Source organism: Columba livia, chromosome 3, assembly GCF_036013475.1.
Source record: "Columba livia isolate bColLiv1 breed racing homer chromosome 3, bColLiv1.pat.W.v2, whole genome shotgun sequence".
In the NCBI taxonomy this organism is placed as follows: domain Eukaryota; kingdom Metazoa; phylum Chordata; class Aves; order Columbiformes; family Columbidae; genus Columba; species Columba livia.
This window is the reverse complement of record NC_088604.1, coordinates 55,727,616-55,753,212: the sequence shown is the minus strand read 5'-3', so window position 1 is coordinate 55,753,212 and position 25,597 is coordinate 55,727,616. Positions and strand designations below refer to the sequence as shown.

The following is a 25,597-nucleotide window of genomic DNA, read 5'->3' as shown; positions in this document are numbered from 1 at the left end:
GGACCCTGTTGTGCCTTAAACTAACCTCAGTGTGCCTATGTGACACTACTTTAAACTGTGAAGGTAAAAGTATGCCAAGAGTCCAGCAAAACATGCACGGAGTCAAGCATCAGAAAGCATAAAGCTTGTTCAGAAACACATTTTCCATCAGCTGCAGTACGCAAAACTCATTGCATTTGCCGAAATCCATGCAGGACCCAAAAGGCAGGTGTGAGCTCTCAGTGGCATGGGCAAGGCAGCGATTTCCAATTCTCACCACAGCAGCAGAGGTTGAGCGAAGCCGAGGACTGGGGAGGATGTCAGCTGCCCAGCCAGCCCCAGCCCCGTAGGGCTCACCCTCTGCACCCAGACCCACATACATGGTGGGGAGGAGGGCAACACGCAGCCCCAGCTCCACGAGCAGGGCTGCGATGTGGTAAGACCACATGTGGCTCCCCCAATCGCCCAGCCTGCTGGCCCCAGCCCCCCAGAAAGGTCCTGCTGCCTCTGGCAGGGTGCTGCAGCCCAGCCAAGGTGGGGAGAAGCACAAGGCAGGGATGCAGCCATGGGAAGCACTGTTGTCAGTAAATGATGCAACAGAGAGCAAAGGCATTTCTCACTCAACTTAATAGATACAGAAAACACGCAGGGTCTAAACACACACAATTTAAGAACATGTGGATAGTACATGTGGCATGAAGGACAGAGGGAGGAAGAGGAAGATCAGGACAACGCCAGCCTGACAGGATTTTGGAACAGAGCATCACTCAGTGATCTCAGACATTCCATTTCTGAGACTGAAGACCCACAGTAAAACTTTTAAAATGAGTACTCTTGCTGCCTTTTTCCGACCATTTCTATTTCCACCACGGTCACGCCATCTTCCTTTCAGCAAAGCCAAAGCAGTCTGTGATGAAGCATGGCAAAACAGGTAACAACAACCTTAGCAGAGCACAGCATTAAACCATCAGAAACACAATGCCAATATGACAGACAAAGAAGTGACAAAGAGTAGATGTTTCCCTAGTCCATTTTTCACATACAACTGCCAATATGGACATATTCCTGCCTGAAGAAACTTTCCTAACTAACAACGAGTGTCAATAAAGGTTAATAAGCCAAAGAATTAGGTGGATTGCTTTTCTTTCACATGTATGTGCAAGAATACACATTGTATAACCTGTTCAGCTACAGGTTAAAAGGGGCAGTCACAGCCTGTGAACCTACCAGTCTTCCAAAACCAAATCTGACACTTCTTTTTTGGAATGCGTGAAGTTTTTCTTCCTTTCTTTTTTTAAGTCCTACCAGAAAGATATTCTGGACACTGTCCTTACATTGAGCATAAATACTGGGCAGGCTTTGGCAATTCCAAACCATAGCGTATCACTTTGAATAGTGGAAAGTCTTAACTAGTCTATGTTTTTAATTGTGCATGTAAAGCTTTAAAATCATAAAAGATTTCAGACCTTCAGAGGAAAAAATTCCAATGAATCCATTAACTCTGACAGATACTGCTAACCCCACTTACTGTACATGTAGTGAGGCCAGGATCACAAATTATGCTCTCCATGAGCAGTTACAGTGGAAGGGGTGGGAAGCTTGGCTAAGCAAGCAAAACACCACAATATACTATTTCTGTAGTTCCCTTATCCTTTCTCATTTCTCCTTCAGGAAGCCAAATGTTTTCTGACACGATCTGAAAGCAGCTAGCTCTAGTAGTAGTCCCAAAGGCACCCAGAGCACAGCAAGCATGATGGAGTCCTCGGTCGCCACATTTCTTTCAGACACATCTAGATGTAAGAGTTGCACCTCTCCACAGGCTTGAAAATAAAGGCCACTGGATACTTTTTGAACTCAGACAGTTGCTTAGTGGGGAAGCGACTCACGGTTCTGCCTCCCAGGTTTTTCTGTGCTGCACGTACACTGAAGATGGGATCATATAACCATGAGAACTGACCAGGTGTTAATGCAAATTTCATCGCACTGCATTGCAAGGAGAAGGGTGGAGTGGGTGGACCGAGCCTATCTGTGATTTAAGGAAACAAGTCAAATAAGAATTATGTAAAAATAGTAAAATTAATGAGCAACAAGAAGAAGAATGCCAATCGAGAACAGACAAGAAAATACAGGCCTATTGAAAATTGAGAAGTCTAGAATGGAATTTTTTTTCTGCTCTTATTGATGCGTTTATACATAACTCGGTTTCCTAGCAGAATATTTTGCAAGACTAATTTCATTTTGCAATGCTATGGGAAACATTACAAAAAAGAGTTACCTTGGAAGGCAACTACTGAAGGAGTGTGACAAAGAGGTCAATCAGTTTATCATCCAAAAGACCTTGACGCAAGATAGGAGAATTACGCCTCTGCCACTCTGTAAATAGCTGTATAAGTAGATAGAATAGGTCAAGAACTCACAAGAGTATCCCAGGCTGCTCACATTGACGTACGACATGTCACCGCAAGACAATACCATCATCACCAACGTTAGGGACTAACCTGCTGCCAGCCAAAATCAGTGCAAGGTGTCACAGCACTGGCAGTGACAGCTGAACCTGCCCGACAGCTTCTGGAGCCATCAGTCAGGCTGACGTCTGGTAACGCCAGCAGGAATGCTGAAGTTAACAAGGGGCCAAAGAACTGACCACTTCCCGCACCAGATAAACTCAGTAGCCTCAGAGAATAGAGGCAATGGCATACTTGGACCAAAAGTCCATTTTACTCATTAATCTCCGTCTTACCAAACACTTAGGTAGCTTGTAAATACAGAAATCTTTCCCCTGACCAGCCCCCTTGGCTTCTAGACATCATGGAGTTCCCAGGGCAGAAGCGTGGCATCCACTGAACTGCCCAGTCCCTTCAAGACCTCCACACTGCTCCTATTGCCAGTGAACCTCACAGTACCGCGAAGTGCTACATGAAATAGTGCTTCCTTTCTTGTACTTTATGCTTTATTTCACTGAGCCTCCTAATTAATGTTCTTTTAAGGATGAACAAATAAATATTCACTTTCTGCATACCATTCACGATGTCACAGATTTCCAACATCCTCTCTTAGTTATTTCACTTTTTCAGTTTGATTAATACCAGCATATTTTAGACTTTCTTATCACACAGGCTGCCCTTCTCATTTGTTCCTCTTCTCCTACTATAACCTTTTTGAGATGGAGGAAGGAAAACCACATGCAGATTTTAAGATATGAAAAACCCATTAATTTGCACAATGACATAATGAGGGTTTTCTTAAAACTGTAAGATACTAGTAATATTTTTCCATATCGCCAAGTATGTCACTGCTGTCATGGGGAAGAAGTAAAGAGAGAAGACAAAGACAGGACATGGGGGCAAGACAGGGCCATCGTGAGAGGTAACAGGTTTCTGATACAGCAATGACTATACTTGGAAAAATGACAGAAGCCTTTCAGACTGCGAACATGCTTTTCAGGTCTGAAAAGGACCAGGCTTTGCTGCCAAATACACATTAGGAACAAGTTAAGATATGTGTCAACTGGACAGGAGAATCGCTCCCAGATGCAATGATAATATCTGTCTTTTTTACCCTAAAATAAACTGGTTACACACACTTCTCTTTTGTGCTGGTGAAAATGTCCTACATGGTACAAATGTTTTGTGTCCTAAGCCTCTCTGAGATAGACCAAACATCTTCTTCAGCTGTCTGTGGATCAAAACAAAGATCCCATTCTCTTTTGGGTCTGAGGCAGAACCAAAACACATACTGAGACTGTTTTTATACAGCTGTTTAGATTTCAAGAAACATTTTTGTTCGTCCCTAGGGAATGTTATGTACAAAAATGTAATTATCCTGAACACCTCTCCAAAGGAGTGGTTTATGTTTCAAGATGTGAAAGGAAAACAGTGAAGAGAAAACAATCTCAATTCTCCTAGTCGTATTTTGGGGAATGATTCATACAGTTTTTCATAGAATCATTAATAGTCTGGGTTGAAAGGAACCTTCAAAGGTCATCTAGTCCAACCCCCCTGCAGTGATCAGGGACATCTTCAACTAGATCAGGTTGCTCAGAGCCCCATCCCGCCTGACCTTGAATGTTACCAGGGATGGGGCATCTGCCACCTCTCTGGACTTGGAAACCAAGTCTCCATGATGCAACTGGAAAGTTTCTGTAAGCAAAGTTCTTGTAGACACAAGTGAATACCTGTTTACACAAGGGTGAAATACACATTGAGACTGGGCAAAAAGTTAACAGCTGTTAATTGTATTCTTACACCATACACGGCTTTGTTCTTGGAGATGTCACTGACATTGAGATACCAATCCCTGCTTCATTCTGGGTAAGGTTTGCGTAAGTGCCTAGGTGAAGTTTTCCAAGAGCTAATTAGGGCTCTGAAGTAACTGCATCCCTCTTGAAGATTTTATACTAAGGCATTCTGAAGTTTTACTACTTACTTTATTAGAACTGACAGTTCACACTGCTATAATACCAGAAAGTGTCAAACACCAGACGTGGGTAAAGAGTAGTGTCAAAACCAAAAGGGACTGCTCAGATGCCTGAAATTTAACACAAGCTACATATCTACAGACCTCTGACTTGTCCAAGACTGTACATTGCCAGCTGGTCACAGAAATTCATTGCAGAGGTAGTCTGCATATTATAAATCAGATTAGTACGTTTAAGTTTGTAGGAGATATATCATTAGCAAATTTATATTTGTTCAGTGCAGCTATACAAATGAAAAACAGAAATAAAAGTGGCACAGGAATTAAAAAAAAACAAAACCAGGTAGTTTTCCTTACAGTAAAGGAGAATATCTTGGAGAAAAAGAAAAAAAAAAAATATATGAACAGATCTGAAATTAGATTGTATTTTGAGCATGTTAAATAACTGTAAAAGTCACCATACAACACTTTGAGCTTCAAAACAAAAGTCAATACTGCTTACACAGAGGAAGGCATTTACAGGATGAACCAAACTCCCCCATATGCAAATACTTGAAATAAAATGAAAGAACAGCACATCAAGATTCACTTGATTTTGCTTTAGGAGGTACAACAGAACAAAACCCACACAGCTACTGAATTGAGTTCAGTGAAGGTGCAGTGGCCTGGAAGATCAGTTTGGCAGCTTACTTTTAAAACGTAGCTTACTTAAACCAGGAGAAAAGTGTTTGTGCAATCCAGTACAATTACACAAAGACATCCAGGACTGGAGTTTCAAAAGATTTATTAAGTTAGACCACAGAGAAGTGTACAACTTCTGAGCTCTGGATTCCTTCAACCTCGCATTACTTAGCAGTGACAGTGATGCCCAATTCTTCTTCAGGGCAGACAGAGGTGTGTGGTTTCATAAACCAAACTAATGGCTCCTAAGAGGAGGGGAGCTTTTCTCACATCTTTTTCTACCTTAGGCCCTAGCGTTCATCTGATGCCACAGAGACACAACCAATTAAAACAATCAATTATCTCTTCTTTTTTTCTTTGTTGATCTAGTGAATTGATCCATCTTACACCTTCTGATCAGATGAATGCCAGTGCCAGTTCAGAGACAGGGGAAAAAACGTAGTTCAGCGTAGGGGAAGGAAGCACAAGACCTCCCTGTTCAGCAGCAGCAGGGAGGAGTAAATTCACATTGTGGAACATCAAGCTCTTCATAGCACTCGGCTATACTTTGAAGCTATTGCCTAAGAAAACTATAGCCACCAGACATATGGACACAGTCTAAATCTATCCTGGGCCACTTCCAGGAAGAAATTTTAAAAAGAAAACCATTTTACATAAATGAAACTTGTTTATTATACTTAAAGATTGAGGGACAACCACAAAGACTCAGATGGCATAAAATCAGGTAAGTTTCAGCAACAAATTGGATGGTTGACAAGAAATCAGTAAGAACAAGTAACAGATATAAGAGGGAAAGAAGCCCTCATTAGTTTCAAAATGGAGCTTGATCTGTTTAGTCTCTACAAGGCGTTATACAACAACTACTATCTCTGAGGAATTATAAGACTGTTACTATAGCAGAGAACAAGATCCAAGATACAAACAGCTCCTCTTCACCACAAACCACATTCATATGTGAGGTTTTAGCCTAAGCAACACTATTTCAAAAGGCAACAGTATACAATTTGGATCTATCCATATTATTATACAAAACCAAGTTTTCTCTTCCTCATTTCTGCGGAGCTTTATTGTTTGGATTATGCTTTAAAACAGCAAATAGTTTCCTATCTTTAACTTCTGTTCATCCTACATTAATTTATTGACTCTCATCCAATCCAAATCTGCCTAACCATCCCAGGGCAAGATGGCGTTTCCCAGGCTCAGTGTCAGCTCTGAGGATGAGAGGGAAGGGAGGGATGGGGCAGGGGGAGAAAGAGTGGATGAGAATGAGGAAGGGCAGAGGTGTCTGAAAAAAACAGCCCCACCACAGCTGAGGCAGCTGGGTGGTAGATCCAGGTCCTAACTATTCTTTCCTTTAGAAAAGGATCATTACTTGTTTTCTCTCTTCATTTTTGGTCCTATGTCTGACATACGCTATCACAGTTCCTTTTCTGAAGGTTTAGTTGCTACTGATGCTGTCTGGATACAAAAACGTGTCATAATTTTAGCTTTCCATCCCACAGCCTGGTGTCCTTCTGCACATTCCTGCATATAGACAAAGGAATGATGAAACAGAAGATCTTGTTACACAAAGCTCTAAGTATGTCATTCAAATATACATCAATAGAAAATATCAGATGGGAAAATATTTGCAAGTGGTCTCCTGCATTTTTCATACAGGATCTAACTATACTTACTGTGGAAGTATTTGGAGCTGTATATTTATTCTGGCCCTGGGTAGCCACAGTGAAATACTGACAAGCCTGTAACAACAGGAAGCAATCATAACTTCCATGACAGAAGCTTGTTCCCACACACTCTGAGTGACTCCTTTGTGGTGTCATTACAACTGCGGACTCTTCTTGACCTAATTTTCATTTACGTCTATGTCTCTCTCCACTGCTACTTCACCAATCTCCAACAGCCTATGTAAGATGGACTTGGGAGCACGCTGTTCACCTGCGCTATCCACAAGACAGACCAAAGTCCTGCTTCACATCAACACCACCTCAGATTAACTGCAGTCATCAGCCAAATATCTCATCTTCAGCTAAGTGCTTCATTCTCCTTCAGAGCAAGAGTTTATGAGCCACATTTATCAGCCACAGAAAAGATGGTCTGCAAGCAATGGATGTCTGCCACCTAAGGGCAGATTAAAAAGCTGCCACCCATGAGGTCTACAGCTATTAGGGAAGTAATTACACAGTGTGGAGGTACATGTGCTATCTTCAACCTAGGAAGAGTGATTAACAGCCAAAGCAAAGATGAAACAATAGAAGCTTCAGCATGTGCTCCTACCAGCTTGCTGGGTACACTGGATATGCACACAACAAGAACCCCAAAAATGCATTATTATGTCCTCTGGACTGTTTGGCAAAAGCATGATCTAGTTCCCCACTAGCACGATTAGCATTATACAAATACACAATGTTAAGTCAACAAGTCAACCTTCCACAGAAATACCAATTTGAAGAAGACAATTCACAGATTCAGCATTCTACCATTCATTCTACTAAAAGACCCCTGTGTTTGACAGTCTACCTCTAAAATATCCTGCTCTTGTGTGTTTGCATAGGAAGAAAGGCCCTCTTGGGTGCACTGATGAAAAGCCAGGCAGAGCTGCGGGACAAAATGAGTGTTGTGCTTTGCCAGATTTATCAGCCAGTGAGGTCCTACCTATCTTACTATAATACATTGCAACAGTGCCCATGGACTCAAAATAGAAATCTACAGTCCAAAAAACAGCAAGGTGAATTACACGAAAATAATATAATTACTTTCACTGCTTTTATTTTAAATCAAGGGGAAAAAAACTCTACAGTTTCAGTTTGATAAAGACAGTAATAAAGTATCTGGTAAGTGCTCCCTTGGACAACATTTTCCCCCAGTATTCATTGCATGTGAAAGAGCTTTTCTGCCTAAGCTGGTCACCTGCAGATGTACACTCCATGCAGGTGTTTGTGCTATCAACTCAAAAATCGTATCAAACTGCACAGCATAGCTGAAGTATGTCAATCTTTGAATTCACTACAGAAATATGTAATGTTAGTGAGAACTGCAAGAAGAATGCCACAGGTATCCTTAGGTCAGAGAGAGGACATTCTTATTTTCTATCACTTGCCCAGACGAACTGTTCAGACACTTGGTATCTATATGGGCAGGAACCCAATTCTTGTGCAAATTCTACATCCTGTTTTCAGTTACTGGAGAAAATCCAGGTACAGGAAGGAAAGATTTCACACTGCCTTTCTCAAGCTTCTGCTGGATGGAGTTCATTCAGGTCAAGTTAAGAAACAAACTAGTAGGAATGAGAAAAAGCAAAGATTTCCATTAGGGAACACTAAAAATCCCCAACATATAATTTAAACTGCACATTGTTTGTTGTTTGGGACTTTTTGGGTTTTGCTCCTTTTAAGAAAAAAACACCAGATACAAATTTCAAAATAAGCAATGCTTAAAAAACAACCTTTCACACACCTAATCTCTTTGAGAAATATACCTTGACAGTGACAAAGGCTTAATACAGATGACTCTCTGCAGCTCCTCCTGAAAACAGACCGATCATCAGTCCCTCTGGAGTAGTATTGGATTTGGGCACAGCTCCACAAGCAGCTTAAATCAACCTACAATGAAGCTGTTGCCAAAAGGAATGATTTCACTAGCCTTCTTCCTCCACATGTTCCTGCCACCAGCCCTGCACTGGCAAAGGTGACCAGCCACCAGTCAAGACAAAGCAGCTCCTGACTCTCTGGGCTGGTGACAGCTGAAGGCTGGGACTGGGAACACCCAGCTGGGTTCAGGAGGAGCAGGGGCAGCACATCCTCTTATAGGAGCAGCGTGGACACCTTAAGTTGGCTTAAAATGGTTATGAAAGTACACCTCAGGAGGAATATGGTGACAACCAGAGCTAGTTCCAGGTTTCTTGCACAAAGATGGAGGAAAAAAGGCTCAGTGATTAAAGAGATTAAGGGATGCAGACAAAAAAGGTTCCATGAATTTTTACTCACTTCAGGTGTAGGTAGGCTCAGGAGTATTTTGGAGATGGGTGGAAGAGACGATGCCCCCTGGTCTTGCTGTGGTCTGACAGACAGCATTGCTTATGAACCCTGTTCAGGTTACATGTCCATACCTAAATGCATCTGTCACAACACTACCACCACATAACTTCTGACTATCCCCTACATCAGGAACTCCAAGATAATACAGAATGAACAAAATCAGTCTGTCAACAGAGCAGGGTTTAGGGAACCTGTACTCAGGCATCACAAAAGAAGACATACATATTTCAGAAAACTTAACACTATACATACTGTTTTCTTTCATTCATTTTGCTTCTTGAACACACAGCAGCTTGCCTGTGAAGGCTATGCCATGCAGGTCAACCAAGACAACATCTCTCCAAAACACATGCTGTCCTGTCTTGTCTATTGGTTGGTAGGTCACAGGTCAAAAATACAGATGGAAAACCACAAAGACTCTAAAGACGTGGGATACATGTCCTATTTTCATGTACAAAGATGACACCAGCACCTGATGCGTTCCTGACTGCCAGCACTTCATCACACAGATCCTCAGGAGCCACAGAAAAAAGCAACTCAGTTTATACTCACTGCTGATCCCAACCACAACCTGAGGAGTCGCATCACAGACACCACAACAGACTGATGAGACACAAGAAGATGTCAGTACGGAAAGCCAAGAGCAAGATTATTACAAAATAAAAAAGATCTTGCTTAATTTTTTATTATTATTTAAATGCATATGGAAAGAAGTCTGCTTTTTAGACCTTGGAGGTAAACTTCTGATGGTGTATTTCAAGCACAACATGAGATGTTGTTGAAGAAGATAAATTAGAAGCCTGCCTTGAGAATACCAGGCTTAAATTAGGCAGAATCCCTGAGAATGACTCCCCCACACCTCTGCATGGAGGCTAAAACATTTGCAATATGATCTCAAATGCACTCTCTCATACTCCTTATGTACTTGGTTTATGAATATTCCTGCCTTAAAGAGAAGAAAAATCTTGCAAATGTTAACCTCATGTCTGAAACTACAAAGAGAATAATCTGCCTGTTCCCCGTGGGCAGAGATCCCCAGAGAGCTACAGGGTGTCACTGGGCAGGGGAGAGACACTACAGCACTGACACACCCGGGCACCAGAGACAACTGCTCCACAGGCACCTGGGCACAGGTCCTGGAAACCTGGTGGGTGAAGAGGCAAAAAAATCCATTCCGCCTGGTCAGCAGCCCTCCCAGGAAATGCTGGAAAGGATAATCAGAAGGAGAGTCCAACCCTTCCCCCCAGGATGAGCTACCACCAAAATCTCCTCCAAGGAGCTGCATGTTCCCTGCAGGCGCTCGGTAACTTCACAGGGCACCCGCGCTCAGCAAGACCTGACAGGCAGCTCGCACCACCTGGGGAGGTTCAGACACCTCCAAACGTGATGAGTCAGTGGATCCTGGAAGTGAAGGACTCACTAACCCTGCAGATGTATTTCCCTTCATTACTCCAGGCAAAAGTATGACAACTCTCTTCATTAATTCTCTCGACACACTTCTCCTTCCCTTTCTGCCCACACACGCTTGCCAAAGCCTCCCGTGCACTATGTGACGGACTGCTCCACAGCTTTCCTCCCTTCCTCAGGGGCTGCTTTTCAGAGATGCTAAGTACATCTGCATTTAAATGTCATTAAGAATGTAAGTTCTCACTATTCCTGAAAACTCAAGCCCTGGAGAAACAGACAGCCCTTGGAAACACACCTGGTTCTTTCAGCAGTGAGATCGGTTTTAGCTGTTCAAACACCAGTCCTGTCATTCTCTGGTCCAGGCTTTGTGGAACGGATCACAAGATGTCACTATTGTAAGTAATACTTTGAGTAACTGCTATAATAGAACTAAACTTTTAGAAAATATCAAAACCTGTTATTTTTTTTTCTCCAGTAACAGGAATTCCACTGTAACACTTTTACATTTTCTCCCTTCAATAATTACTGCCACTGTTACAAAGGTATCCCTGATTTCTAATCTCCATGTGTTTCTCTCCACCTCCTAGCCTACTCAGCCTGCCAAAATTCTCTATTACGGTATTTCAACTACTTCCACAAGTAATTTAGGATAAGGGTCTGGGTTTTTTTCCTCCTCAGGAATAGATATAACTGAAGGAGTCTCTCGCAACTCCCTCTTGTCCCCAAACATTTTCTTCCTCCCCAAGCTGTGCTACAAAGAGCTCACAGTAAATAAAGTCAGAGAATCTGAGTTATGAGCAAAAACACCTCCTGTCCCAGCATCCTGGAGGTTCAGAGAAGGATAACAAGGACAAGAAAAGCCATGAAACAGCTTACATGCTGCAGCCTGGAAATGAAAGGGTTGAAGAGGGCAGATTTTATAGAGAGAAGAATACCAAAAAATAAAAAAATTAAAAAAATCACAGGAGGCCCAGATGTAGTGAGTACGGATTGATTGTTCAGATTCTTCTACAAGAACCAGTGGCCATCAAACAAAGCCAGCAGGAACAAGACTGCTCTCCATGCAAATGGTAACAAACCTGTGCACTCTTTACCAAAAGATATAGATGACAGAAACCTGCAGAGGCCCGGGGAGAGACAAGGTGAGAAGAACAATATGGAAGAACAATCCCTAAATACACAAACTACAAGCAGCTTAGGAGATGCCCAACAGCTGAAAATCATCAGAGGATGGGAGAACATTAGTGCAGATAATTTTACAGAATTCACTGTGTTCTTCATCTTCTTCAGACATTCTGGTGTGGCCTTTGTTGGAGAACAAAAGCTGCAGTAAACATGTTTTGGTCTGAAAAAGCATGGCCATTCCTATGGCCCCTCTGGCACTTCGACCTATAATCACGGACACCAGGCTTGCACATAGTGGTTCGGCAGCAGTCATGCAAGTAATTCCCATTACTCCCTTGCATAAAGCTTCCAAATACCTGTACTGTTGATGTTCAGCAAGCTTATACTCTGGTAGGTACGCACATCAAGTACCCCAAGTAATTTGTCTGAGCTAACATGCCCATCGTCCTGGAAATCTTTGTCCTACAACCTACCTTTAAAATATATAATTTGCCTGTGCTCAAATTACCAAACAATTCGCATAACTCCGCACTGGTAACTTGCGCTGCTTACAATTTTTAGAACTCTGTATAAATGTGACAGGTACGTTTTTCACCCACCTATAAAAGTGTTAAATCATAGCAAGCAACTGATCCCTTCAGAGCTAAACATGTTTGTTCAGTCATGCTACTGGAGCAAGATATCATCTAAATTTGAAACTTATAATGTTCTAGAATATAAGCTCAAGGGCCTCACAAAATACTGGTACGTAACATCAGCAACGTAATACTTACAAATGCAATTGGCCTTGATTGGCTATTTGAAAATTAAAAGAAAAAATATAAAAATCTTGTATCAATCCTTTTTAAAGGCTTACTGAAGAAAAGCCATGGCAGTGATCAAGAAGGTTCATCAATAAACTCTGAGGACTCCTACATGAAAAGCAGCTCTGCCAATTAAAGATATTAGATCTATTAAGCTAATGTTTACCTTCATTTCTAACTGTTTGGGTGGAGAGAATCACACCAGAGGATACAAATGCATCAATTCTCCTTCTATGGCCTTTCCTCCTCCCTGCTGCCCAGATACACACCAGAAAACTACCAAAAATTCAACCATTAGCATCCCATAATGAGCTAAAAATTATTGTTATCTTCTCTTTTGCTCTTAACACAATTAAGAAATCTTGTAACTTTTATATTACTGGACACAGTTTTGATGTTCTGTCCTTCACGTCCCCATTTTAACTCCCTCACCTGTCACTTGAAATATAAGTTTACGGTCAGTGGCCAAGTTTACCATTTGGTTTTACATATCCATACAACTTCACTTCCATCTAACAGCAGACTTTAAAACTTCTGTCTTAGCTATAGGTTTTGAGGCAACTTGTCATGTGTTGATAGGCAACACCCAAGGATTTCATACAAAACACCAAGTTTCACTTATTTGTGTCTATTACTTAGTTTTATAATAAAGAGGAGCTTATCCATCAAGATGAGAACTAGAAGAGGATTCTACACACGAGGAGCTCAAGCAGCATTATGATGTTTCCATCCGAATTTTTAGAAGTTAAGCACGAACAGCATTATTTCTGGTACTTACTGTTCAGATCAAATTCTCCTGCCTGCAGACAAGACATCCCTTCTGTATGCGACAGTTTCTAGTAAACACCAATTAGCAGTTCAGCTTGAATGTAAACTGGTGGCCTTAACACTGATCCACTGGGATTCAAGATCATTTGTTGTTACTCCAAAACAAGAGATCTGAAACCATCTGCCTTTCAGCCATTTGTCCACCATTCTTTCCACATGGTTTCAGCAACCAATGCCAATATACCAACTGCCTGAAGCTTCCCAACCAGCCACTGCCAACTACATGCGGTTTACTCTCATACGAAAGTTATTTCAAACCTCTTGTTATTCTACACAAATAAACTTTCTCCTACACTGTTTTAATTTTATTTGAGATCTTGATTTTGGAAGAAACAAATTATTTCTCTTTTCATCCCTCTTTGCATCTACTCTCATTTTTGCTGTCTGAAGCCTACCTGAAACAAGAAGACCAAAGCAGGGTCTCAGAACTTGCAAAAATTCAGATCCTGTTTCACTTACTGTTGTATTAAGCAACTTCACACAACACTGAGTCATCCAGGTTGTAAATCATGTGGAGTACTTAGAATACAAAGTACTTGTTTTGATATTAGGAAAGGGCTCTCCGGCATTGGAACAGGCTGCCCAGGGACGTGGTGGAGTCACCATCCTTGGAGGTGTTTAAAAGGCGTTCATACGAGATTCTTAGGGACATGCTTTAGTGCTACAGTTAAGATTATGGTTGGGCTTGATGATCCTGAGGGTCTCTTCCAATTGAAATGATTCTACTATGAGTAGGCTGACCAAACCAAGCCCCCGAGATTATGACTGATTCGTTAACTAATTATCAGCAAGAATTCATATGGATTTCCTTGTCTTTTTAAATGCACCCTACCTTTTTATGACTAGCACCTTAATTAAGTCCTTAGCTGTATCCTACAGTTGAATAACCATACCAGGTAGTAGAAAAGACAAACCCAGGACTCATTAACAGAAGGAAGTTTCAATTTTCAACTCAATATATACTGTGAAGTCCACTTCAGATTAAGCCTATTTAGCGAATGACCTTAATATTAGAAACCATTATGCAAAGTGGGTTCAGTAAGTGTCTCGCCTTTTTAATTAAAACGAAATTCTATATAATTATAATTTCACCTCATTGCAAGCAACTGCTGGTATCATGGGAGCTGCCCCTGCTGATTCTGTGCCAGTCAGAGCAAATCTCACCACATTACGGGTGATGAAAATTGCTGTGCCCTCTTTGTCTCATTTATGAACGTTTGTTCTTGGCCAGCTACCCAGAACATTCAGAGGATTAGTAACCACACATGTGCAGTGCTGCTCTCACATCGCCCCCTGCCCAAGTCATGGCAGGGAGGACAAGTCAAAAAGGCATCAGTTTTCTGCCTCTGGACTCTGGGGAGATATTATGGCAACTTCCATTCAACATACAATATACTGTCTCATTAAATGGGCACATACCCTTTTTCCATCTCAGGACTCTTGTCACAGTGTTTAGGACTCCTGCTTGTTTTACACAGAAATCAGAGCTACAGTAAGAGGAGGTTTGTTGGTCTCACCTCCCACTAGCTTTTTTGCAGAAACTGAACACCGTACAGTGAACGAGAAAGAATGGCTTTATGATTAGAGAGCAGAATGATAAGCTAGTTAAATGGATTATATGTGGCTGATAAAAGTAACTTGGTGATGTAGGCCAAGTCACGTAAACCAAACTTTGTTTTATCGTGCATTCTTCAATGGAAACCAATTCCTCACGTATACTGACTGCCTATGATTTCAAGCAAAATCAGTGTAATTTGGGAATGTTCTGCACATCTGGTAGAAAGACACACTATATTATGCTGGAATAATACACGGACAACATTCAGAGGATTGTGCTCGAGCCTAATTTGCACCACTGTTACACTGCCTGCTTTCCAAAGGTCACCTTTCTTCCTGTTTCAGTATCTTCAGTGGCAAAACACAAATGACCATCCATATTCATCCATCTTAGCAATTCCTGAGAGGAATCCTGGTTTCCTAGTCTCACAGGACTCCACCTAACAAGTCTGTCTCAGAGATGTGCATCCTGCCTTAGGGCAAATAAACTGGTGCTTCCAGGCTGGTACAGTTCCAGTGCTGGGTTCCTGCAGTTCACCTTGTGTTTGTGAAAGTCTTTTAGAACCTGTGACACTGGGTGAAAAAAGGCAAAAAAAATGAGAAAGAAAAAAAAATAAAATAAAAAAAGCTTAGCATATCAACATCTTCCAACAAAAAAAGCCTTCCCACAGAAAATGTGTCTGAACTAAGCGGTCAAGCTGCAGAAGCAGGTCAACCAGGTTATCCCAAGATGAAGGGGAGAGCATCCTGGCCACTGGGTGTAGCAGCCAGGGTGTCTATGCAATCACTGCACTGTGCCAAAGAGACACATCCTTGCAAGTCTGAAAGAAGATTACTGCAGCAACAGGAAGAACAGCAGAAAGGGTAAGACAACAAAGTTATAGGCTGATTGCCACACAAACCAAAAGATGAGGCAAAAATAAGGAAAAGGAATGTTCCTTCCATTGGTCTCCGGGAAAAGAAAACAAGCCGTATCAGAACCTCTGCTGTTTTAAGACAAGAAAACAAGGGTTATATCTGTCCTCGCCTTAGAGATTTGGAGATTGAATGGTACAAATACATTCCAGAATTACAGAGCCAAGTGCTCAGAGAAAAGAAGAACATGAGGTTACACAGCAGAAACCTTCTGGCAGTGAGACTTGTTCAGCCATTTAGCAGTGCCTCAAGAGAAACGATCAATATCCCCTACCATTAGGTTATTTGTAACGGTGCCACCACAGTCCTAGCAGATACGTTGTAGGGAACAATCGTGGCTGGGGAGAGGGATGCTGGAGGGTTCCTTTCCACAGGGTGCAGGAGCTACAGCCCCTCCTGCTCAGCTCGGCCGTGCCACCCACCGGCTGCCAGCAACAGCGCAGCGCTCACTGGATGCTGCGTGAGGAGCTCCATGCCCCAGCGCTGCGCTTCCACCTTCTGCAAAGAGTAACAAGAGTCCTTCACCCACTCTGTTCTCTACGAAGTGCGGCAGGGGGCATCACCATCTTCTCCAGTTCCCTGCAACCTTCAGAAACTGCATGACAGTCTTTCCACTGGAGAAGAGGGGTTTACTTAATCAACAAAATCCTCCTGACAGAGTATCAGCCCTTGCATAAATCTATTAAAAGACATGACATTCAAAGTGAAAGAGTGAGGATGCCACTGTCAACATTCACAAATGCATAAAGGTAAACACATTCACAAGCTTCTAACAAAGTGATGTGGTGTACAAGGAACAAATTAGAGTGAGATGTGATGTTCTCTCTCTGTTTCTCTTAGATTAATAAATAAAGAGGGATTTATAGTCCTGCAAAATATGAAAGGGTGATGATTCAGAGGACAGGGGTCCTCATTCTGTTAGACTGACAGACACGACCTTTCTAGGCTCTAAGCAGCTTATGACAAGACTTCTGTTAAGCCACAAAATAAAATATGCATGCATCATCACATCTACACAGATGAGAATATGCAAGACTATTGCTACATTTAACACATTTTTCTTTTGACTAGGAAACCTAAGCATTTTGGCAAACTGCAGAAAGCATTTAGAAAAATAATTACTAATTCCTGTGTCAGATTTTCTTAAAGTTCTATACATTAAGTCAAAGCTGGGTAATTGGGAAGAAGCAACCATCAAACAAAACCTCCAAGCCCTCATGCAAACACACCTAGAAAAATGGTTAACCATAAATAAGAGACTGTTTTAGACAGAGCACCTCAGAAACATCAATAAAGGGACAACTCAAAGGGGAAAAAAATCACACAGAACTAAAAAAAAAAAATGGGGCATATGCATCCATAATGTTAAATAATGAAGACAGATGTATATGCCTGGATAATCCCTTTCAGCCAGTTTCATATGAAAGCATATCAACAATTAAAAACCAAAGCCTTTGCAGATTTGGCAGTACCTTCCCCTCACCGCAGCTCACGCATCCCCCAGCAGGGAACGCACACCTTCCGACAGAGCTCAGCTCAGCCACACGATGGGTTTGTGAAGGCCAAGTGTTTCAACAAGTCCAGCTCCTACGGGTGTTGGGAGAGCTCTCGGAAGCTGCTCAGGATATTGGTGAGGGGTCGCAGCTTTGGGGAGAGCAGCAGTAACCAACGGGTGAGGAGGGAACCGCTGCCAAGTACCGCTGCAGGGGATGAAGGCGGGTGTAAGACATGCAGACTAGAGCTATGGCAACTAATTATTCCAGTGGAATGACTTCATTTTGAGAGTTGCAGAGGGAACGCGGAGCTATTGCAATCATTTCACAATCAGCTGTTTTTCATCTCCCTTCAAACTTTCACTTCCACAATTCCAATGCTCCACTGGGTAAAAAGTCTTTATTTAGGAACAACTGAAAGCAGGCATTTAAATAACAAAGGGGTTTCTCGCTCTGTGGATTTTGTCAGTCAGCTCTGTACTCAGCTCAACGGCAACACTAAATTCTTGCATTTCTCAACAGAAATTCTGTATTTCTGCAGAACGCAGAGGCTTTGCACACCCGCAGGGTGGCCGGTAGCGTCTCAAGCCACCCCCACAACAATGCCAGTCCACAGGAAACATTAACAGTTGTCTTGATCTAAAAGATCATTCCTAGAAAATATCAAGAAAAAATCCGTAAGGAGAAGTATTTTATAAATCCAAAATTACTTAAGAGAATCCAAGAAATCATAATCTAGGACCGCAAACAGATGTGTGTATGACTCCTCTTGCATATATTTAAGCACAAATCATTTTTTTCTGAATTACTTGCAAGAATAAATATAAAACAGGTACTTATGATTAACTGAGGTACTGATGCAGTTGAGGGGTGTAGGGGAAACAATCTTTCCAACACCCAGGTCCTTTGACATCTTGTTTAAAAATATGTAGTTAATTTACTTACTTGTTCACACTTCAGCAGACAAAATACATAATAAACAGTATACATCAATTTATGAAACAAATAACCCCACCAAAAAACTGAACCCCAATGCAATAAACACTGAAGACAAATCTTAAAAAAAAAAAAAAAGAGCAATAATAAACTTAACTGTTGACTATAACAACACTGAGTTTCAGAAGTGAGAAACAAGAAATAACTATATTTTAAGAACTGCAAAGTTAGAAGCAGATGATATGCCGAACTATGTAATCTTGTTTGTTTATACGGGAAGGACATCCAAAGTCAGCTATCCTTTCAAGCAAGGCCTACAGAATGAGAAAAGTACATCAACAAGCTATCAAAATAAACATATTTCAAAATACTATAGCATTAACATAACTCACCAGTACTGTAGTATCTTTTAAGTTCTGTGCGTCTGATGTCTTTCAGTTGATTGTATTTTTTCTTTTTCTTTTCTTTGTCTGGAGCGGTTTCCTTTTCCCCAGCAATTTTACAGTTGTCTTCAGAGGAACTGATTTGCTCCAAAATAACTTTACTTTCGTCATCTTTCTCAGAAGGTGTTTTGGAAACAGGAGATGCAGGGGAATTGGCAGAGACAGTCTCGGTGTTTTGTTTGGCTTGCCTTTTCTTTTTCAAACTATGCATAAAGGAAAAAAACCCACAACAGTAAGATGTAGCCAACCTCCACACATCAGTTAACTCACTTGCTAACTTGATTGTGTTACAATTAATTTAATATCAGAATTCCTTATAACTCAGTCAAAACCATACATTTGCATCACTCATTTGGTAACTAAGATTATCCTATAGAATACTCTTAATCATCTCAAGAAAATCTTCTCAAGAATAATAAAAAAGGTAATAAAGTTTTTACTGTTGTTTACTGGGGAGGACAAATGGGGAAAAAGAAACAAAAAACATGAAAAAGTTGTTTTGTTTTAAAACCACTATACATCTAAACATAGGAAAACAAGATACTGAATCACGTGCTCAAGATGAAGCTTAGGATAAAACAAAACCCTCTGATTGTAATGTATTATAATGCAACAGCTAACATAACAATTTCACAGTCAACCGCTCTTGCTGTACAAAGCTACTTGTTTTGATATAAACTTGTTATTTATTTCCATTTTGTTCAAGGTTGTCCCCCAGCAGCCACCCACACTACTCCACATCTGTTCTTGCCCAATCCACACCACCTGGTGCTCCAAGTGTCACCCAGCAGCTCCTTCCACAGCGCGACCGATGTGGCCACAAACTGCTTGTGAAAGAACGTTTTCCAGCTGCTGCAGCTCGCCTGGGAGAAATCTTAACAAGCTGCCTATAAATCTGCCAACTGATCACTATAGCAACAAGAGTATTTTCTTTTGAGAAGAATCCTTAAAGCACAGTTCAAGTGAGAAAGATGCTTCAGGAATTCTAACACGGGATTTTCTGCTAAATCACCATCTTTAGCTCTGACTTTGCTTAGTGAGAGCAAAGGCTGCCTTTATGGGCTGAGTCAGTGTCACTACAATAGTCCTCAGTTAAGAATCACTGACACGTAACACACAAAATGAAAAACTAATCTATCTAATGAACCTTCTCTCTAGTACATTAACTTCTTAGTTACAAGATACCTAAAGGAGGGAGTAGTAAATTACTCTTGTTAATGATAAAAACTGTTATGTGCAGAGGAAGAATAATGCACAGAAAATACAGACAATCAATGAGTCACCACAAACGGGAAAAGGTTACATGATCTCACAGCAGCAGCTTATGTAAGGGAAAACCTAATGCATTAATTTATTAATGTAATGTGGGAATTTCAGAGATTCTTCCTTCCACCTTTTATATTTATATTCTATCAATGTATTTTTTCAGGGTAGAACATAAATGCACAGAGGATTTTAGAATTATAGTAAGACATTTCAGGGTACACACATTTTTTTGTTTGTTTTTAAATAAAATATTAAAACAAGTTCCCAAGTTCAGAATATCTAGCTTGAGACCTCTGAGAAGGCTCAGTTTCTCAGACCACATAACCAACAATTTCTAGTGAAACATCTCAAAAGGTTGCCTTGCAAATGTGTATCTATCACACACATATGTATACATTTTTCTTAAATGCCCCCCAAAGTACAGCAGCAGGAGATCCACATTCTGCAGCCAACTCAGTGACGACGGCTCCTATTTCTGCGGTTCCCCATTCATTCAAACCCACTGATTTTAAGACAGGCAGTAGCAGTTCATGCTCTGCACAGCAAAAGAGATTTAGTGTGTGTGAAACTTCATGGATCAGGTCCTGACTACACATTAAAACAATCTACAGGGATTTCCAAAAGATAAAAGTGAATACATCTATATAACAAATGAAGTGGTTTGTTTAGACTAATGAAAATTTGAGTATGGAAAGGAAGCTTATTTTTGACTAATAAGCCACAGCCCTGATCAAAGGCTGCTGTAGCAACCACAAAACATTACAGTCACATTGCATACACAACGTCTATATTTAGCCCTTGCAGAAATCTTTGCAAAGCAGCTCTTTACACTGAAACGCAATGAAATTCTTACCTCACTGTTGTACTTGATTCCAGGCTTGTAAATCAGAGACGGCCCTGACGTTTTCTGTAGTGACTTAATAACCTTCCTGCACGTGTATGTATCACAGGGCACTCAAATCATCTGCTTCAGTAGACAAGAACTGGCAAGCACCCGCTGGCAGCCTCAGCTCTACTCACACTGCATCAGTGCCTTCCACCCAGTCTCAGATTCCTAGTCTGTTTGTTTTGATCACAAACTCTGTTAAATAAGCTTTCTGTGGCATATATGCAGTACCACAAAACAACAACAAAAAAATCTGCTAATGGAAACCGAACTATTTTGTGGAAAAAAAAAAAAAAACAAAACACACAGAAAAAAAAAAAAAAGAGAGAAAAAAACTTCTCTAGATGTTAACAGTCCTTGTGACTACACTAACAGTTTCTATCCACACTTTCCTTAAAACATACTCATTTGAACTCAAGTTTTCAAAGTTGCCTTAGGTAACTTTAAGAATAAAGAGCTAAAACAGAACTGTGATAGCGAAGAGGAAAGCAGAAGCAACCGTTTGAACTGACTGACCACAACATCACTGACTGATGCTTTTCCTTGTAATGTTTAATCTTGCCCGATTCCCACATCCCATCAAGAGCTCATCACACAAGCTAGAGCTTCCACAGCCCACAGCTGCTGCTCTGGATGGGCAGCACCACAGGCACTTTTCAGGTGAGAGCAATCCAAGAATCTGGGCATGCCATAATTTCCATCCCATCCTCATGGCAGACATCAGATTTTCAGGTAGTGCCGAGGCTACTCCTCCTGCCCACAGCTCCATTTCAAGGCAATGATCATCAACTGCAAAAGCGACAACTTTTACACCAGAAAAAAATACCAGATAAAGACCGAGTATGACTTTCATCACAAGGACCCGGAGTTACTGCAACTCTGCCTAGGACTATGATCTCTGCTTGGAAGATGTTGCTTTTAGACGTCTCTAATGCCTGGCCAAAATTACCCAAAACCCTCCATTTCACTCAACTATAATATCCCAAAGAACCAAAACAAGCCTTCAACAGCACTTAAAACCATGACAGCAGCCTCAAATTTACTATGCTTTTTGACATTACATGCACTCTCTTAGTAAAGCAAATACAAAATCCTGTATACAAACAAGGCAATTCATTATTAACATGTGCTGGTACAGTGCTGCAGAGAGCAAAGAGCAGATCCAGAGCATTTACTGTATCTGGAACAAAACTCCATCCCCTTGAGGGACCCTCTTCAGCCTCCGTTTGCCCTTCCCTCACACAGACCTGCGCATCCCAGCAAGGCAGACTGGGCACCCACACCAGCTGCCAGTCCCGGGCCCACTCCGATTTCAAACCCGTCGTCTCCTGACCCATCATCTCATGAAGAAGCTGGAGGCTGAAGGTCTCATTCGCTCTTCTCACAGCTCTCACATATTTCCCACCCTCTGCGGCAAGAGCTGCCGTGGAAGATGGATTTGAGAACACCATTTGTGAATTTATTTCCTTCTTCAACTTCTCTGGAAGATTTCTAGTGGTTTTGTTGTGTTTTAAAGGGGATTTCTCTGAACAAAACCAACATTCAGTCTTGTCCTAACTGTTATGAGAGCAAAAGGGAGCTGAAGGCCAAATAAATAAATAAATGAAACCACTCAGTTTGACAAGTGTCAGGTTTTGCAATTAAATCAGCCTTTCAGACAAAACAATATGCTTCTTCTCCAGAAAATGGATAAGGTGTTACTGCAGAAGATGTTAGTTTTTAAGTATCCGAGTCAATGGATATGTTGGGGTTCATTAGGAAAGTTGTTGGGGGAAGGAACTGGGAGAGAGAAAAGGGGAGGGCAGGATAAGCAAACAGCTTATCTGCAAAACCACTCCGGTTTCTGAGGAAAGAGTCTTATGCATCTGTAATTTCATTTAGACGGCAGATAGTGTTTTTCAAGCTAATTGGTTCTGACAGGAAAAACATTTATTCTGAATTTATATAGAGGCATCCTTTTACAGCTCCTCAAACTGTTTTCTGAACAACTTATAAGCCATTTTCTATGTCTGTCCAAATAGTTTCCAGTCTGTTACTGTGCACAACCTGTGCATGGGGGCTTTTCCACTGAATCCCATCAGAATCAGAGGAACTGGTTGTTAATGGGGACTGTGAGCTGGCTGCAGAGATCTTTCAGGCATCTACCCTGGAGAGGGAACAGGGAGCAGAAACTTTCTGCAACATGACAACCATTCTCATACCATTTAATAAAGACTAATGATCTGACACAGACGTAATTTCAGAGTAGGCAGGTAAAAATACAAGGTCAGCAGTACTCACTTAAATTAATTTTCAACAGACTGCTTAAAAGCTTGGGCACTGACTTACAGGAAAAGAGCTAGGAAAGACTTCAAGAAATAGACTACTTCATCTTCTATACCCAAGTCTATTGGGCTGCCTATAAAAGGGAAGTAAAACTGCATTTTTAGAATAAAACAGCCTGAGTTTCCAATTACACTAACAAGGTAGGTGGTTAGTGTAAAAAGAAAACTGAGCAGAAAATGGAGCGGGAACATTATCTGCACAACTTTCACTACAAGACAACAACCAACCAGTAAAGCTGTGCAACTCTAACACCGAGACAAAAAAGAAATGGAAATCTGACAACAGTTCTTTTCTAGAAATTCCACTTGGTTTTGGTTAACACTTATTCAACAGAAATGCTTAACAAACAACTGAATAGGACATAATTTAATACAAAATAATTAATCACAGATGAAGAGCACTAGGCCCATAGTGTAGGCATGATTTTTATGATGTATTAGATTAATAAAATCATACAGCACGGACAACCCTTACTTTACAAACAAAAGCATCTAACAAAGTGGTCCTCCAAAAAAATATTAAAAAAAAGAAGAGGGAAGGGAGAAGAAATCTTCATTTTATCTTGAAGCTGACACAGTTTTCCTTTTGGGAAATTTTCCACAATGTGCATCCTCTAAAATGTCCCTTGATACCTGGCATACAATCGGCTTAACATCCTGCACAGCACAAACAGATTGTGTTCTACAAACATTTTTTTAATCCATTTATGTACATATGCAGTAAGATAACAGAACTTGTAAAAAATAACTTTAAAACACTTCAAACATCTTTAACTGTTTTGCTCCCATCAAGATTCCCATTAATTTACAGTGTGTACAGAATTACATACACCTGGATTATTTCTTTCAGGATTAACCATTTTCATGTTAATTTTAATCTCACTCAACATGTACTAATTTCGTTGAACCCTACATGCCTTTCTCCACCCATCCAGAATGGTTAAATACATCAAACCCATGACATTAGAAAGACCTACATACAGAAACCTTACATTAAAAATCCCCGTTAGGCTCCCAGTGGTCTGTTCCCAGTCAGTTACTCTATTCCCACCCGCACAGATCATCCATCTCCCAGCTCGGTGCCAGCGCGGCTCGGCCAGCTCCGGGCACGGCTGTGCTCCCATCACATCTGATGTAACCTGACAAAATAAGCAATCTCGGGCAAAATAAATCATTACTGTTTGCAGAGCCAGAGGAAGTCGGATTGCTTGCCAGGTCGTAACACTTAACTCCTGACTTCCACAGTGCGGACACGTTCAGTTCACTACAGAAAGGAATATAAAAGCGTTCATCCTCGGTGAGAATTCTTCCTAAAATTAAACAGCATCCACCCCACGAGAAAACACTCTCCGTGAGACACCAGCCACTTCAAGCTGGTATGCATCCTGTTTTGGAAATGAGCAAGCCACAATGCTGTATGTTTGCTATTAAAACAAACTATTAAGGCAAAAATAGGGTATGGAACACTTTTTTTTTTTCTTTTACAAGAGATTTAAACAAGTCACTGCGAAAGGAAAAAAAGCCACGAAAAAAGGTAACTCTGAAATAGTTATCAATAGTTATAGTGGTTGCAGACATCGAAAAGTGTCCATATTCTGATCATTCCAAATAACAAAGAGCATCGACAGAATGCTCTGATTGTAGTAGCACAGGTCAGAGCTGGAACGCTCCACTTTTACTGGAACTCCCGTTACTAATTTACAACAAACACCAGCACCAGGTTTCACACATGGTCAGTCACCAGCAATGCTGAAGAAAGTTGGCACGCTCCAAAGAGTGAAGTGCTGTACTAACAATCAATGTATGTCCATTTTCTTCCTGATACTGCCATTAGCTTAGAAAAACAAGTCACTCTACCTCTGTTTCACCATCTGTAATGTGGAGGGAAGGATTTGTAGTAAAACTGTTCTGGAATTTTAAAGACTTTGAAACTTCTGATAGATAAAGGTTCTTAGATTAAATGAAAATATGTTTATTTTCCCCCCCGGTCTTCTGGCTGATATCAGGGAATTTTAAATCTCTCACTTAAGCTCCCAATGTTTATTTTAGGGGGAAAAAAATAATCAACATTTTCTAGGGTAAAACTTGAGAGTTTTAAGCTGCGAGAAAGTTATTTTCTTAAATTTAAGAATACAATGTTCCCCACAAATTAATAAACTTTCTGTTTTCAAAGGCAAAAAGTATTACCACCTTTTCTGTTTACTCAGCAAAAGAGCTTATGATGTATTTGGCACCATGTTACCATGACAACAATTTAATAAAATCTTTTCCATAGGGAAAGGATTTTGGAAAACTGTTTTGTTTGATTTAGACATCTCTCTAAACCCTTCTCTTACAATCTCTGTTACTGCAGGCTCTCAAGGAACAGCTTTAGGCAGAAGGCAAAATGAAGAAATCCCTCCCTTTGGATGGCTCCCTTAACTTTGCCTGAAGTTCATTTAACAGGCTTGTTCAATTAAACCCTCAGCACAGATCTGTCTTGTCGCAAATACCAACTCTTA

The 25,597-nt window shown here is 40.9% G+C and overlaps 1 protein-coding gene across 12 annotated transcripts in view; it reads right to left on the bottom strand.

Annotated features, from left to right (window-relative positions):
* NCOA7 (nuclear receptor coactivator 7) overlaps nt 1-25,597 on the bottom strand; it is a 95,080-nt gene that overhangs the window by 29,167 nt on the left and 40,316 nt on the right. For 11 of the 12 annotated variants that reach the window (XM_065056844.1, XM_065056842.1, XM_005507430.3 and 8 more), the window contains one exon: nt 18,570-18,823. In XM_065056844.1, coding sequence (XP_064912916.1) covers nt 18,570-18,823 — 254 coding nt within the window. Of the gene's footprint in view, nt 1-18,569; nt 18,824-20,739; nt 25,577-25,597 lie in introns of those variants that run through there. The other variant, XM_065056852.1, reaches the window with a different exon arrangement.